The sequence below is a fragment of the Oncorhynchus mykiss genome, chromosome 22 (assembly GCF_057628025.1).
Source record: "Oncorhynchus mykiss isolate SJ-2025 chromosome 22, ASM5762802v1, whole genome shotgun sequence".
Taxonomy (NCBI): Eukaryota; Metazoa; Chordata; class Actinopteri; order Salmoniformes; family Salmonidae; genus Oncorhynchus; species Oncorhynchus mykiss.
The window spans coordinates 6953998-6971560 of record NC_143043.1 but is presented as its reverse complement, the minus strand read 5'-3'; the positions used below and the strand labels follow the sequence as shown (position 1 = coordinate 6971560).

At 43.5% G+C, this 17563-nt stretch overlaps 1 protein-coding gene across 50 annotated transcripts in view; it reads left to right on the top strand.

Annotated features, from left to right (window-relative positions):
• The window catches only part of LOC110501269 (leucine-rich repeat flightless-interacting protein 2), an 80640-nt gene that overhangs the window by 20872 nt on the left and 42205 nt on the right, over positions 1–17563 (top strand). For all 50 annotated transcript variants that reach the window (XM_090215237.1, XM_090215225.1, XM_090215238.1 and 47 more), the window contains exon 2: positions 7980–8066. In XM_090215237.1, the coding sequence (XP_090071363.1) occupies positions 7980–8066 (87 nt within the window). The remainder of the gene's footprint in view (positions 1–7979; positions 8067–17563) is intronic.

Sequence of the window (17563 nt, the reverse complement as noted above, 5' to 3'; positions counted from 1 at the left end):
TGTTAACATTATTAGTGGTGTTGTTTAGCCTTTCTAGGGCAGGCGTTCCGCTAGCGGAACCCCTCGACAACATTCCGCTTAAAAGGCAGCGCGCGAAATTCAAAAATATTTTTTTAAATATGTAACTTTCACACATTAACAAGTCCAATACAGCAAATGAAAGATAAACATCTTGTTAATCTACCCATCATGTCTGATTTAAAAAAAAAAAAAAAATATTTACAGCTAAAGCACAACATATGATTGTTAGATCATAGCCAAGTCGAAAAAACACACAGCCATTTTTGCAGCCAAAGATGGGAGTCACAAAAAGCAGAAATATAGATAAAATGAATCACTAACCTTTGATGATCTTCATCAGATGACACTCATAGGACATCATGTTACACAATACATGTATGTTTTGTTCGATAATGTAAATATTTATAACCAAAAATCTCAGTTTACATTTGCGCCTTACGTGCAGTAATGTTTTGATTCCAAAACATCCAGTGATTTTGCAGAAATAATCATAATAAACCTTGATAAAAGATACAAGTGTTATTCACATAATTAAAGATAGACTTCTCCTTAATGCAACCGCTGTGTCAGATTATTTTTTTATTAACGGAAAAAGCTTAATCTGAGAACGGCGCTCAGAACCCAAAACAGACAGAGGGATATCCGTCATTTTGGAATCAACAAAGTTAGAAACAACACCATAAATATTCACTTGCCTTCTGATGAAGATCATCAAAGGTACTCCCAGTTGACAATAAATGACTGATTTGTTCCATCATTTATGTCCAAATAGCCACTTGTTGTTAGCCTGTTCAGCCCAGTAATCCATCTTCATGAGGCGCAGGCACTTCGTCCAGACAAAAACTCAAAGTTCCGTTACAGTCCTTTAGAAATATGTCAAGCGATGTATGGAATACATCTTTAGGATGTTTTTAACATAAAACATCAATAATGTTCCAACTAGAGAATTCCTTTGTCATCAGAAAAGCACTGGAACGAGAGGTAACTCTGTCGGGAGTGCCCGTCATGAGACCGGGACACTCTGCCAGACCACTGACTCAGAGGTCTCATAAGCCCCTCCTTTTATAGTAGAATACTCATTCAAGTTTCTAAAGATGGTTGACATCTAGTGGAAGCCGTAGGAAGTGTAACTTTATCCATATCTCAATGTGTATTCAGTAGGCCAAGCTTTGAAAAACTACAAACCTCAGCTGTCCCACTTCCTGGTTGGATTTTTCTCAGGTTTTCGCCTGCCATATGAGTTCTGTTATACTCACAGACATCATTCAAACAGTTTTAGAAACTTCAGTGTTGCATATATTAGAATCTGGGACAGAGTCGGAGGCAGTTAACTATGTGCACGCTATTCATCCAAAAGTGAAAATGCTGCCCCCTATCCCAAAAAGGTTAAAGTGACTAGTGATCCATTTATTAAAGTGTCCAGTGGTTTGAGTGTCAATGTAGGCAGCAGCCTCTCTGAGATAGTGATTGCTGTTTAGCAGTATGATGGCCTTGAGATAGAAGCTGTTTTTCAGTCTCTTGGTCCCAGCTTTGATGCACCTGTACTGACCTTGCCTTCTTGATGGTAGCGGGGTGAACAGGCAGTGGCTCGGGTGGTTGTTGTCCTTGATGTTCTTTTTGGCCTTCCTGTGACATCGGGTGCTGTAGGTGTCATGGAGGGCAGGTAGTTTTCCCCCGGTGATGCGTTGTGTGGACCGCACCACCCTCTGGAGAGCCTTGCGGTTGAGGGCGGTACAGTTGCCGTACCAAGCGGTGATATAGCCCGGCAGGATGCTCTCTATTGTGCATTTGTAAATGTTAGGGTTTTGGGTGACAAGCCAAATTTCTTCAGCCTCCTGAGTTCTTCTTCTTCACCACACTGTCCGTGTGGGTGGCCCATTTCAGTTTGTCTGTGATTAGTATGCCAAGGAACTTGAAGCTTTCCACCTACTGTCCTGTCAATGTGGATAGGTGGGTGCTCCCTCTGCTGTTTCCTGAAGTCCATGATCATCGCCTTTGTTTTGTTGACGTTGAGTGAGAGGTTGTTTTCCTGACACCACACTCCGAGTGCCCTCACCTCTTCCCTGTAGGCTGTTTCATGGTTGTTGGTAATCAAGACTACTACTGTTGTGTCATCTGCAAACTTGATTATTTTAATTGGAGTTGTGCATGGCCATGCAGTGATGGGTGAACAAGGAGTACAGAAGGGGGCTGAGCATGCACCCTTGTGGGGCCCCGGAGTTGAGTCAGTGAAGTGGAGATGTTGTTTCCTACCTTCACCACTTGGGAGAAGCCCGTCAGAAATTCCAGGACCCAGGGTTCAGACCCAGGGCCTACAGCTTAATGATGAGCTTGGAGGGTACGATGGTGTTGAATGTTGAGTTGTCGTCAATGAACAGTACAGTATAGGTATTCCTCTTGTCCAGATGGGATAGGGCAGTGTGATGGCGATTGCATCGTCTGTGGACCTGTTGGGGCGCTGTGCAAACTGAAGTGGGTCTAGGGTGGCAGATAAGGGGGAGGTGATATGATCCTTGACTAGTCTCTCAAAGCACTTCATGATGACAGAAGTGAGTGCTACGGGACGGTAGTTCAGTTATCTTTGCCTTCTTGGGTACAGGAACAATGGTGGCCATCTTGAAACATGTGGGGACAGCAGACTGGGATAGGGAGCGATTGAGTTTGTCTGTAAACACACCAGCCAGTTGGTCTGCGCATGCTCTGAGGACACGGCTAGGGATGTCTGGGCTGGCAACCTTGCGAGTATTAACACGTGTTTAAATGTCTTACTCATGTCGGCCACGGAGAAGGAGAGAGAGGGGGGGTGCTGTCCTTGTTAGCGGGCCATGACGGTGGCACTGTATTATCCTAAAATCCGGCAAAGGTGTTAAGTTTGTCTGGAAGCGAGACGTCGGTGTCCGTGACGTAGCTGGTTTTCTTTTTGTAGTCCGTGATTGCCTGTGAACCCTGCCACATATGTCTTGTGTCTGAGCCGTTGAATTGCGACTCCACTTTGTCCCTATACCATCATTTCGCTTGTTTTGATTGCCTTGCGGAGGGAAAACTACACGGTTTATATTCGGCCATATTCCCAGTCCTCTTTCCATGTTTAAATGCGGTGGTTCGCGTGAATGCCGCCCTCCAGGTTTCTGGTTAGGGTAGGTTTTAGTAGTCACAGTGGGTACAACATATCCAATGCATTTCCTTAACATCTCAAACACCGATTCAGCATATAGGTTGATGTTGTTCTCTGAGGCTGCCCAGAACATATCCCAGTCCGCATGAGCAAAACAATCTTGAAGCGTGGATTCCGATTGGTCAGACCAGCGTTGACTAGTTGTCACAGGTACATCCTGTTTGAGCTTCAGCCTATAAGACGGTAGGAGCAAGATGGAGTCGTGGTCGGATTTGCTGAAGGGAAGGTGAGGGAGGGCCTTCTATTCATCGCAGAAGTTTGAGTAGCAGTGATCGAGTGTATTGCCTGTGCGAGTGTATGCTTATATAAATTAGATAGCCTTGTTCTCAAATTTGCGTTGTTAAAATCCCCAGCTACAATAATGCAGCCTCCGGATATATGGTCCAGTGAAGTTCCTTGAGGGCCGTTGTGGTGTCTGCTTAAGGGCGTATATACATGGCTGTGACGATAACTGACACAAATTCTCTTGGGAGATAATATGGCCGGCATTTGATTGTAAGGAATTCTTGTTCGGGTGAGCAGCAGGACTTGAGTTCCTGTGTGTTGTTATGATTACACCATGAGTCGCTAATCATGAAGCATTCACACCCGCCCTTCTTCCCAGAGAAGTGTTTGTCTCTGTCGGCGCGACGCATGAAGAAGCCCGGTGGCTGACCCGATTCCAAGATGTCGATTGCAAGATGAAGAGAATATGTCTGATAACCACACACAATTTGTTGAATGCAGATTCTTCTGAGGCTGAGAAAAATAAGTGTGGGAAGAGTCTGACTTTCAGGAAATGGCAGTTAAAGACAAGGACACTGAATTTAGACTACCAAACACTAGTAGTTTTACTTCTTGAGTAAAATGACATTAAAGTCAAAATCAAATCAAATGTATTTATATAGCCCTTCGTACATCAGCTGATATCTCAAAGTGTTGTACAGAAACCCAGCCTAAAACCCCAAACAGCAAGCATTGCAGGTGTAGAAGCACATTGGCTAGGAAAAACTCCCTAGAAAGGCCAAAACCTAGGAAGAAACCTAGAGAGGAACCAGGCTGAGGCGTGGCCAGTCCTCTTCTGGCTGTGCCGGGTGGAGATTATAACAGAACATGGCCAAGATGTTCAAATGTTCATAGATGACCAGCATGGTCAAATAATAGGTCTGGGACAGGTAGCACGTCCGGTGAACAGGTCAGGATTCCGTAGCCGCAAGCAGAAAGTAACAGTACTTCTACTTGAGTAGGATATTTCACTACTCTTTCCACTCCTGCTGAAATGTATATCGAAAGCTGTTTACTTGTTCTCACACTGTGTGGCATAGCATCTAATCAAGAATTGTTACACTGAAGAAGGAGCTGCATTTCAAAATGTTGGTTTAGTCATCATCCGTTGAAAATAAACAAGTAAGTATGGCTTTTCAAGTCAGGAAAAACGATTACTAGTCAAATTAAGGGGGAAAAGCTGCTGTGGCAATTTGCATACTAACTGCCAGCTTTATAGTAGAGTTACCAGTTTTTTTTTCTTCACTTGTACACAATATTCCTTTCCATTAGGTCGCCAGTCATTAAGCTGGCATGAGAACATATCCTGATGCTTGTAACTTTGAATCTCTATATGTGCTGGTCTTTGTGCTTATTTAAATGAATTATTGGCCAGTCATGCTTTATACTCGATGCAAAACAGCGAAAGATGATAATATGCATTATTTACAGTCCGTAGCCTATGAGACAGATATGTGGCCAGACTTGGCTTTAACACGTATAGGCTAGGCTAATGGCAATGACAACTGCTTGTACTACAGGGCTCACAAGGAAAACTCTGCCCTCAGGCTCGAGCTAGCAGGAAATGTCATCCTACTGAGCTCTGACTATGTAACTGATACTCTCCCCAGGGAGCTAACAAAATACCTATAGGCTTGGGCGATACCCCGGTATACTGTATATTTCAAAATAACGGTGGTATGATTTTCAATACCAGAGGCTGTGGGGGTGTGTGCTACGCCTCTGTTTAAAAGTTAAGTATAACTATAATACATCTAAGATGTGTCAAATTATATCCAGTTCAGGGCTGCAGCTTTGCATTTGGTTTGCTAACTTGCTAGCTAAGTGGGTAGATGTCAACATCAAGCATATTCGTTACAGCAGAGACATTCAATCCCCTCCTGGATCAAGATCCCTTTTGCCTTAAGCTGGGTAGGCACTACACAACTTTTAAAATCCTAACATCATAGGACCTTCCGAGTGGCGCAGCGGTCTAAGGCACTGCAATGCTTGAGGCGTCACTACAGATCCGGGTTCGATCCCGAGCAGTTGCCGCGACCAGGAGACCCATTAGTCGTCCGGGTTAGGGGAGGGTTTGGCTGGCCGGGATGTCTTGTCCCATCGTGCTCTAGTGACTCCTGTGGCGGGCCAGGCTCATACACGTTCGCCAGTGGTACGGATTTTGCCTCTGACACATTGGTGCGGCTGGCTTTTGGGTTAAGCGAGCAACGAGTCCGTTGCAGTGATGGGATTGGGTGCCACGAAATTGGGGTGAAAAGGGTATAATTTAAAAAAATTAAATACTAACATTGTTGAGCCTCACATTAAAAACAGTCTTTCCTGTAGTTTTTCTTTTGTGTTGCCAAAATAGTGGTGCGCACTCTAAACAATGCATAGACAGGGTCAAGATTCTTCACTTGGTGTTGAGTATTCTCCCTACCACGCTGTCTCGTGAAAACAATGATGTGATTAGTTTGTAACGTAGCTATGAGCTCTGCTTCAAAGCAGCCTCATAATCTTTCAGACATTCACAATTGCTATACAGAGTTGAAATATATAGCCAACATGTTGAATTGAATAACATTGCTTGTGAATTTCAGAGCTGTAATTATTTGACACTTTACCTTTGGTTAAAGGCGAGTACGAACGCATACTAGTGGTAGTCATCTCTCCTGCTCGAGAGTCTACACCTTCTGGGTGACGCGAAACAACCTCATCATTTCACTGGCCTCTTATCTATTACTGATCACCAATCTCTTAACTTGTCGTTGCACATCTCACACTACAAAGCATTGCAGATGTTGTGCCGATAAAATCAAACATGTTTGAGCAGTCCCAGATGTCCTGATATTTTCAAAGACTACATCGGTAGCCCTCCAGATTGTCAGATGCTTCCAAGCGCAGAATAAGGCTTATGGGCTTGCCAGAATCCTATTTTAACCCCCTCAGTTGACATTTACACTCCTCTAACCACTACTGCGTCATCCATCTTTCCTCAATTGGACTCTGTGTCCTCTGCCAGTGGTGTATGCTGGTACAGAAACAAAGGCCCTATTCCAATCGAAAATGCATCCTCCTTCCTTACTCCGTTCCTTAAAGGGATCCCTGATCTCACAAGGTTGAATAGTTGAAGGCAGGGGCTAGCTTTCATCTATCTAATCATGTGAGATCAGTGATTACTTCGAGGAAGGCAGGGCTAATTTCAACAGGGCCTAGATCTGTAGTGTGGAGTTCACAGTTCAAGGCAGTGGAGTGTAAACTGGTCTAGAATGTGTCAACGACTTGGAGTTCTTTCACTCTGGCCTGTATGTCACACTCATAATGTGAATGAGGAGGACCTTTTTAAACACATTGAAATGGTTATTTATCAAATGCAGGGCATAAGTAATATACCAGACCATTGCTTTATGGGAGTTTTCCTGTTACTTGGGCAAATGGGCCGCAGTTGGGGAAATGCAGAAGAGCGAGGGAGGAGGGGTTATAGCATTCTGTGCACGTCTAGCTTGCACAGTGACCCCGCCTAGAGGCAACAAGTTCCCAGCCACATTCTGACAGCCTCAGGGGCAGGAAGGAAGTGCTTACTCACTCTCTCTTACGCACACTCTCTCGCTCTCTCTCGCTCTCTGTCACTCACCCACCCTCTGAGACAGAGCCTTTTAAGGAAAAAGCCTTGCTCTCACTCAAGTGAAGCCGAGTCAACACACACAAGTACACACTGCTTGCGTAAACACACAGACTCGCAAACATAAAGCATTGCCACACCCAAAGTAATGTGTTCACGTAAATATACAAACAAGAATACACAATATAAATGTGGAGTACTGCATATAGATTTTTTTTATCAAGGGTTGCATGTAGGGCTGTGATGGTCATGGGATGACTGTAATTGGCCAGCCAAATGGCCGAGGCCTCGGTAATAATCGTTCAAATCGATTTTCTCCTCATCTGCTCCTGGACTGAATGTGCTACCATAGACAGAATGAATAGAACTGGTATCCCCATTCAAGTCAATGGTGGACAGGCAGCCATTGCGAGTCAACCATAGGAGCAGAGCAGGAAGTAAAAGCAGGATGTGTACCCATCAATCTGTGCTGTGATTTGTTGATTGAACTCAACTGACATTACAAAAAATACATTCCATTGCATGAGCCCCATCAGTTAACATCATTTGAATGAACATTCTACATTTCAGCAAGGAAGAACAAAGTTTCATCACGTTAAGTCTGTTACGGCAGAAACTAAATCAACTGCACAAATGCCCCGCCGTCCTGTCTTTGGCCAGCTGTTCGTTTCACTATTTATTTTTTAAAATTTAAATTAAATGGTTAGGACTGTTTTATTTTCATCACGGTCTTCATCCAAAACTGCCGGTTACACGTTATACATGAATTGTTCCAGCCCTAGGGAACAGGAGCCCTATCTAGGAAAATGATGTCTGGTCACATCTTCTCTTTTTATATATGTTGGTGTTAATGCTAAACTAACAATCTCTCTCATTCTCCCTTGCTCTCTATTCATCCCATCTTTCTCTCTAATCTAGGCAGAGGCCAGGCTGGCAGCAAAGAGGGCGGCCAGGGCAGAGGCCCGGGAAATCCGTATGAAGGAGCTGGAGAGACAACAGAAAGAGGTACAACTAGAGGGCACTATATTCCCAATAAACACATAATGTACACACTTACAGTGGGGCAAAAAAGTATTTAGTCAGCCACCAATTGTGCAAGTTCTCCCACTTAAAAAGAGTCTTCCCAGTCTGGTGCAGGTCTACAATTTAGTTTCTGGTGTCCTTTGACAGCTATTTGGTCTTGGCCATAGTGGAGTTTGGAGTGTGACTGTTTGAGTTGTGGACAGGTGTCTTTTATACTGATAACAAGTTCAAACAGGTGCCATTAATACAGGTAATGAGTGGAGGACAGAGGAGCCTCTTAAAGAAGAAGTTACAGGTCTGTGAAAGCCAGAAATCTTGCTTGTTTGTAGGTGACCAAATACTTATTTTCCACCATAATTTGCAAATAAATTAATTTCCCTCATTTTGTCTGTCATAGTTGAAGTGTACCTATGATGAAAATTACAGGCCTCATCTTTTTAAGTAGGAGAACTTGCACAATTGGTGGCTGACTAAATACTTTTTGCCCCACTATGTTATACAGCACATAGACCACATGCATGCAACATTATTATCCATACATACAGAACTTCAATACAACTACACTTCCAAATGTCAGACATAACAGACCAGGTGCAATAATGTACCTTACACATACTTGGTCCCAAAACTACACCAAGCTTTAGGCACCATGAGTCACGTCACATGACCAGGGAGACGGTTCGGGAAGCTGGAGGGTCACATGGGGCCAGGGTTGGTCATTAAAGACGAAAGCATTTCCTCTGGACACAGTGTTTCATCAAGCTGAGGGTCCTTTCATCCTGTGCCAGGGTGGGGACAGAGGTCACCAGTGTTAATGGTGTACTGTTATCACTTTATCCTTCACGAGAGTGCACAGCTGGGGATTTCTACCAAACAAATTAGCATACACTCTTAATATCGTAAGTATAAACAACAAGCAAGAACACTGTCATTAGAGATCCGGGGAATTAGGGGTTCCTGTTTTGCCTTTTTGGAACCCTCTTTTCTTAATAAGGTGATTCTTCTAATCTTAAAAAGTGTATAACTTCAAGATAAATCTTTACATCTAGTATATTCTGGAACACATGGTGCTTACTAGTTGCCAACCCTGATTTTGGTTTACCTTTTGACCGCTTCTGCTACTGTACGTACAAATTGGTGGGAAATTTATCTGCTTATGCTCTTTGACCCAGTGAGAGAGCATGATAAAATCCAGTTGACCTGGAGGTCTTAAGCACTTAACCCTCACCTGAGCTTGACCAGTACCTGCAATGGCTGAACTCAAATCAAATCAAATGTATTTATATGGCCCTTCGTACATCAGCTGATATCTCAAAGTGCTGTACAGAAACCCAGCCTAAAACCCCAAACAGCAAGCAATGCCGGTGTAGAAGGAAAAACTCCCTAGAAAGGCCAAAACCTAGGATGAAACCTAGAGAGGAACCAGGCTATGAGGGGTGGCCAGTCCTCTGTTGGCTGTGCCGGGTGGAGATTATAACAGAACATGGCCAAGATGTTCAAATGTTCATAAATGACCAGCATGGTCAAATAATAATAATCACAGGCAGAACAGTTGAACCTGGAGCAGCAGCATGGCCAGGTTGACTGGGGACAGCAAGGAGGCATCATTCCAGGTAGTCCTGAGGCATTTTTATTTTTTTTAATTTAACCAGGTAGGCTAGTTGAGAACAAGTTCTCATTTACAACTGCGACCTGGCCAAGATAAAGCATAGCAGTGTGAACAGAGTTACACATGGAGTAAACAATTAACAAGTCAATAACACAGTAGAAAAAAAATAGTCTATATACATTGTGTGCAAAAGGCATGAGGAGGTAGGCGAATAATTACAATTTTGCAGATTAACACTGGAGTGATAAATTATCAGATGGTCATGTACAGGAAGAGATACTGGTGTGCAAAAGAGCAGAAAAGTAAATACATATAAACAGTATGGGGATGAGGTAGGTAAATTGGGTGGGCTGTTTACCAATAGACTGTGTACAGCTGCAGCGATCGGTTAGCTGCTCAGATAGCAGATGTTTGAAGTTGGTGAGGGAGATAAAAGTCTCCAACTTCAGCGATTTTTGCAATTCGTTCCAGTCACAGGCAGCAGAGAACTGGAACGAAAGGCGGCCAAATTAGGTGTTGGCTTTAGGGATGATCAGTGAGATACACCTGCTGAAGCTATTTTGTAGATGACATCGCCGAAGTCGAGGATCGGTAGGATAGTCAGTTTTACTAGGGTAAGTTTGGCGGCGTGAGTGAAGGAGGCTTTGTTGCGGAATAGAAAGCCGACTCTAGATTTGATTTTAGATTGGAGATGTTTTGATATGAGTCTGGAAGGAGAGTTTACAGTCTGGCCAGACACCTAGGTACTTATAGATGTCCACATATTCTAGGTCGGAACCATCCAGGGTAGTGATGCTAGTCGGGCATGCGGGTGCAGGCAGTGAACGGTTGAAAAGCATGCATTTGGCTTTACTAGCGTTTAAGAGCAGTTGGAGGCCACGGAAGGAGTGTTGAATGGCGTTGAAGCTCGTTTGGAGGTTAGATAGCACAGTGTCCAAGGAAGGGCCGGAAGTATACAGAATGGTGTCGTCTCCGTAGAGGTGGATCAGAGAATCACCAGCAGCAAGAGCGACATTATTGACATATACAGAGAAAAGAGTCTGCCCGAGAATTGAACCCTGTGGCACCCCCATAGAGACTGCCAGAGGACCGGATAACATGCCCTCCGATTTGACACACTGAACTCTGTCTGCAAAGTAGTTGGTGAACCAGGCAAGGCAGTCAATAGAAAAACCGAGGCTACTGAGTCTGCCGATAAGAATATGGTGATTGACAGAGTCGAAAGCCTTGGCCAGGTCGACGAAGACGGCTGCACAGTACCGGCTCGGAAACCAGATTGCAAAGCGGAGAAGGTATGGTGGGATTCAAGATGGTCAGTGACCTGTTTGTTGACTTGGCTTTCGAAGACCTTAGATAGGCAGGGCAGGATGGATATAGGTCTGAAACAGTTTGGGTCCAGGGTGTCTCCCGCTTTGAAGAGGGGGATGACTGCGGCAGCTTTCCAATCCTTGGGCATCTCAGACGATATGAAAGAGAGGTTGAACAGGCTGGTAATAGGGGTTGCGACAATGGCGGCGGATAGTTTCAGGAATAGAGGGTCCAGATTGTCAAGCCCAGCTGATTTGTACGGGTCCAGGTTTTGCAGGTCTTTCAGAACATCTGCTATCTGGATTTGGGTAAAGGAGAACCTGGAGAGGCTTGAGCGAGTAGCTGCGGGGGGGGAGGGGGGGGCGGAGCTGTTGGCCGAGGCATGGTCCTAAGGCTCAGCTCCTGCCAGAGAGAGAGAAAGAAAGAGAGAATTAGAGAGCGCATACTTAAATTCACACAGGACACCGGATAAGACAGGAGAAGTACTCCAGATATAACAAACTGACCCTAGCCCCCCGACACATAAACTACTGCAGCATAAATACTGGAGGCTGAGACAGGAGGGGTCAGGAGACACTGTGGCCCCATCCGATGATACCCCCGGACAGGGCCAAACAGGAAGGATATAACCCCACCCACTTTGCCAAAGCACAGCCCCCATACCACTAGAGGGATATCTTCAACCACCAACTTACCATCCTGAGACAAGGCCGAGTATAGCCCACAAAGATTTCCGCCACGGCACAACCCAAGAGGGGGGGGGGGGGGGGCAACCCAGACAGGAAGATCACATCAGTGACTCAACCCACTCAAGTGACGCACCCCTCCTAGGGACGGCATGAAAGAGCACCAGTAAGCCAGTGTACTCAGCCCCTGTAATAGGGTTGAACTCACCAAATAGCATCGGTAATTGACGCTCTTGTTCAGTTGTCATATGACCAAGGACGCATCGGTTAATGTGTACTATTTCTTAATGTAACGGAACTATAAATCATGTTGCTTTGGTCCAATAGATGTTTACATTGTGTTCAGCTGTTGTATTTGGATAGTTTTTTTTTTTATTGGCTGAGATTTGTATTAGCAGTGTCTCTAGGTTAGTTTCCAGCTGTGAGATTAAGTAATGGCTCTGATTGGACCATAGGAGATTGTAAATCCCTCAGTCTCAGTAAGTACTCCATCAAGCAGGGCTGGGGTAAATTCCTTTTCAGTCAAAATTCAATACATGAATTGGACATTTCCTATTCGAAAATATTGGGTAATCATTAATTCGTTCATTAAAGTTATGTAAATCAGAGTGATGTATTACCTGAGAGGGACTTAAGCATTGCATAATGCTACATGCTCCCTGCTAGCTTTGCCGCCCTCTTGGTTCTGCAGACTCAAGCACCTTTTAGGTTCATTAAATCACCATTTGGTTTGACTCTGCCGATAGAGGCTCTAGTCTCTAGATTTTTACGTTTTTGTTCTGATGTGTTACATGGTGAATGTGTCTTGCTGTGGTTTAGCACCTCTGATCCCTACCTAAGGGAGCCTCACCTTTCTTGGGTCACTATTCTTAGACCACAATAATCCTACAGAAAGCTTTACAGTCACTGCTCATTCTTACTCCAACATTGCTACCCTGCTCTAAGAAACCATATGTTCTTGCCTTAATGTACAGAATGATCACTGTGATAGTACTTTAGTTGTTTAGTGTACTATGTTGTGAGTTTCTCATTTCTCATTTGTCCCATTTTAGATGTGAAATTTGCCAGCAATGAGAGACACATGCCATATGCTCACACATTTAAAACATGTGGTTCAGCAAACATTGCACCATCCCTGTGTTATGGTAGACATGCATGAGCAGGCCCCCCCCCCCCCCCCCCCCCTGTCATACTCACCGGATTAACAGTCAGTGTTCAGATTAGTCTGGTCAGGAGGTGTGTTTGGTGTGTGTGAATGTGTATGTGTGTGCGTGGCTTAAACCCTCAAGCCAAGTCCCAAAGTAGCTTAGCGGGCTGTCCTCCTTAGTGAAGCCTCTTGTTGACGAACAGTGGTTCGTTTATACCGCTCCAACGATGTTATGTCTGGACAGCACTACTATGCTTTCCACTACTGTCCGGATGATAACTTTAGGAGATATCCTCTTCAATTGTAGAAACACTCAAGCCAGAAGAGTGGATTGATAGCTGTATATCTACAGTAGTGCTAACCTAAATCATCAGGTTGTCTTTGTAGCAACGCCTGAGCCTCTGAACTGGGAACTTTTAACCTCCTTGATCCCGTCTGCATGGCAGGCCATCGTCATTGGCGACATCTGTATGGAACACCTTAAGTTTGCATCGTGACCGCAGCAGGACGGCCGGGCGGTGGTTGGCGGGGAGGGGGTTTCGGGCTGCCCTTAAAGGGCGTCCGGGGACCCCTCCAAATAGAAAGGTGAGCCAGTATGTTTGAAGCTAGTTGGGACGGGAAGCGGGAGGTACAGTACCTAAGCTGATTGTGTAACTCATCTAATAAATGGTCTTGCACTGAACGAGGCAAGGTAATTGTTTACGTGTTTATTTACACTTGAATAATGAATAGTGATGATTTTCGTTCTTGACCATTTATCAAATACTTTGGTCAGACCTTGATATGAAGTTTTACCTTAATTTGCAATCTCTGCTTTGAAATCGTCTTAAATCCCAAACAATTTCTGTAATGAAATCGCCAGAAAAATCTGTATTCTTGATTGACATGTGAGGCACTTTAAGCACGCTGGTTCTCAGAACAACTTTTCCAGAATGCTGACTCCAACGTGCCTCACAGACGCTGAGACGAAAAGCTTGTCACCTTTCATTTGTTGGTAGAAGCTAGGTATCTTTTGCTCTGAGGTCAAAGAGCGCTCAGCTGCCAAAGCTTGGAAGAAGAGGTTTCAGTATCACCTTTGTTTCATAATGCTTTTATCATAAAAGGTGGCATACCTGTGGCAATGGGACATATGTTTATGGTACTGTAAGTACACATGTTCCTGTGTGATATTTTGGAGATGAAATGACAAACGCATTTGTTCAGCTCTCAGGTCCTTGAAGGTGACCAACTTCGAAAGAGAAACGCTGACACAAAGCTTAACTCTAACAATAAGTGCTTTTCCGACAGGTCTCGGGCATTAACCATGACAAAGGGTCAGTAAATCTGCCATGGGGGGACTTTGCCAAGGTTGGGGCAAGATCTTTTGGCCAGACCAATGGCGCAAGCACGGACATAGACGTCAGGCAGAAAAAACATTAATTGAGACTGATGGACTTGTGGGGTCAAGAAGTGGTAGGGCGTCGTCTGAACAGCACTTCTAGTTAATGAATGAAGATTAACAGTGAGTGAAAGGGTCAGCCCAACTGATGATGGATCTGTAGAACTGAGAATCGCACACCAGCTAAAGCATGTACTGCAGGGCTGAAAGCGAGAGAGTGCTGTTAAATCTGGATTAGTGGCCCACTGACAGGCCAGTGAAACTGGAGGGGTAGGGTGTCTTTTAAAACCAGGAAAAGCATTGTTGGCTGGGGATCAGGGGACAGTATAGAAGAGGTGACACATTTTTCACATAGCTCGTAGAGCAATTTTGTCTCAGTGACCACAGACTGAGCTCAAAGGTACAGCATATAAAACATTGTAACATGTTGTTCAATAAAATCGGAAAGAGTTTGTTTGCTCAAATGGTCCTCCACCGAGACCAGATCATATAATTTCAAATACTTTAAGGAACCACTCATAGGGAGTTAATCAAACTTCGCTTGGTGAGTGCAATAACTAATGCATTTCATGATAAATACATTTCTAAGCTTGTATGAAGTGAATTCATCTCATAGTGTCATGGGAAGGTTTGGTCTCCAACTTTGTCTTTTGGGTCTGTTTTGGACCATTTAACGCTGTAGTTTCCCCAATTCAGGTCTATTAGAATAGTTTTTTTAACCTGTCTACGATACTGGTTCCCAATTGGGGATCAACCCTCCCACGTTCAGCTGAAACGGTGGCGCATGGAACGCAAAAATATTCTTAAAAATATTTAACCTCCACACATTAACAAGTCCAATAGCTCAAATGAAAGATAAACACCTTGTTCATCTAGCCAGCAAGTCAGATTTCTAAAATGTTTTACGGCGAAAACATAGCACATATATATGTAAAACCACCACCAGACACAGCTCATTTCAATAGCCAAAACATGCAATCAACAAACGCAGGATTAAAAAATAAATCGCTCACTAACCTTTTGAAAATCTTCATCAGATGACAGTAATATGACATATTACACAGTAGATATTTTTTTTTTTCAATAATATGCCATTTATATCCATAAATGTCCATTTACAGTGAGTTCACCTTCAGAAATTACTCAAAAATGCCCGCAGGAAATCTATGTAGCGCGGCAAGATAACGTAAATAGACATCATAAACTTTGACTAAATATACATGTTCTACATATAGTTAGAAAGATACACTGCTTCTTTATGCAACCGCTGTGTTAGATTTATTTTTAACGTTACAGAAATCGCACACTATTCCATATGCTGAGACAGCGCTCAGTTCCAAGCTACATTTCCACGTAATGTTGGAGTCAACAGAAACACAGATTTAAGCATAAATATTCCCTTACCTTCGATGGTCTTCGTTCAGAATGTTCTGGAAGGCTTCATACTTACCCAATACATCGTTTGGTTTCAAGTCTTGCGTCTTTGTATTAGCTACTGCTAATAACATCAGCTGAAATGCACCCAAAACGTCCTCTGGTCCGGATAAGTTGCGCATCAAAACTTCAAAATTACACATTATATGTCGACTAAACAGGTCAAACTAAGTGCAGAAGCAAGCTTTATGATGTTTTAGACATGCAAAACAAACTTCAATTCAATCGGCCATCGTCTGCCCTTCTCTTGAGTGCTGGAAACAAAGGAATGGCTGGGACCAATTCGCGCCCATACGCACAGCCTATTCTCTCGTGGCACGCACTAATTTCACTCCCATAGGGTCAATTCTCGCGGGATTTGAACGACTTGAAGCTCTAATGAAAGAGGACATCTAGCGGAAGAGATAGAAAGTGTCCGCAGAATCATAGCTGGTTGGGAAGGGTGGGGGCCATGACGTCAAAGTTGCTCCAACTTTCATGGCCACAAAAACTAGTTTGGAAGAATGCCTGCCCTGTGAGTTCTGCTATACTTACAGACATAATTCCAACGGTTTTAGAATCTTTAGAGTGTTTTCTATCCAATAATAATTTTATTTGCATATATTAGCAATTTTTGACAGATTTTTTTTCCAGTTTACTAGGGGTACCCAATCTCTCCAAAGGGGGCGTATGTCTGCCATATCCTTAACAGGTTTTAACTGCATGCACCTGCTAATGAAGACGACTAGTGCCGTTCTGAGTGAAAAGTGTTTTTGTCTATGTATAAACTATAAATATCCCAATTCTTAAGATGTTCAGAGGGGTATACTACATAGTGGGTTTGAGGACCTAACTTTGGTCAGTTCTGAGTTCAACTTGGGATAACCGTTGACATAAAGGTGGCTCACCTTCTAGCCAGGCCAATTTCTATGGCAACGAATACTTCAGCTCTAACCTGTTAACTCTACTCCACTATCCTGAAAGAAATCTCTGGGCGGTGCGTTGAGGAGCAATTAAATCAGATTCCCTCCCTCTCACAAAGACTGCATTATCATCCCTTCATCTGTAGAATAGTTGATGTTCTTTTATGTTCAATTCAGTCATAATGAAAGACTTGTCACACTACAAATTTTATGTCAGGATGCATTTAACTTTACGTGCAGTAAAACCTTCGTATGACTTAATACTGCTATTTTATCGATAGTGGGGGAAAAAAAGGGTAATTGATAAGCAGAAAGACGGCATTAATGATACACGTAATGAAATGAAGACGGCCCGTCTAATAGCTTTTTTCTCATAGCCTGAGTTTGCAGGATAACTGTTCTTACACGCAGTTACTAGCTTGGATTGAGTTAGCGACAAGTGCGGGATCAATATCCACCTTCGTAACATGGATGAAGCCTGAGTTGGAGCTAGTGTTCAGTAATGTGCTAGGTCTTATTTATTTAAAGAGTATATTAAAGTTAGAAGCAAAAGGATTTGAAGCAATAGCCTATAACTATTTTGGCACCGTTTCACGCTGCTCTGAGACGAGCATGGGGACTGGTCTTGATAAATCAATCAGATTTTTATTTTCACTGAATCTCCGTTTGGGTATTGGTTAGACTAGAATTAGAAAATTAGGGTGAAGAAATGTAATGCTCTTAGTGTAACCTTTATTTAACTAGGCAAGTCAGTTAAGAACAAAATCTTATTTACAAGGACAGCCTACTCCTTCCTCCCTGTCGGGGAATTGAACCCCGGTCTCCCGCGTGCCCGCATTCTCTAGTACAGCCATTATTGAATGTTCTTGAGGTCACCAAGAAAGTCTGGACATGGTCTGCTCATCCTTATGTAAGGAATTAGGCACTTTCCCATGTTTACTACAGTATGTATTGAAGGCTATGTTTACTTGTCTGACTGCACAGTAGCCTAATAAACAAACGCAGGTGGCTTATC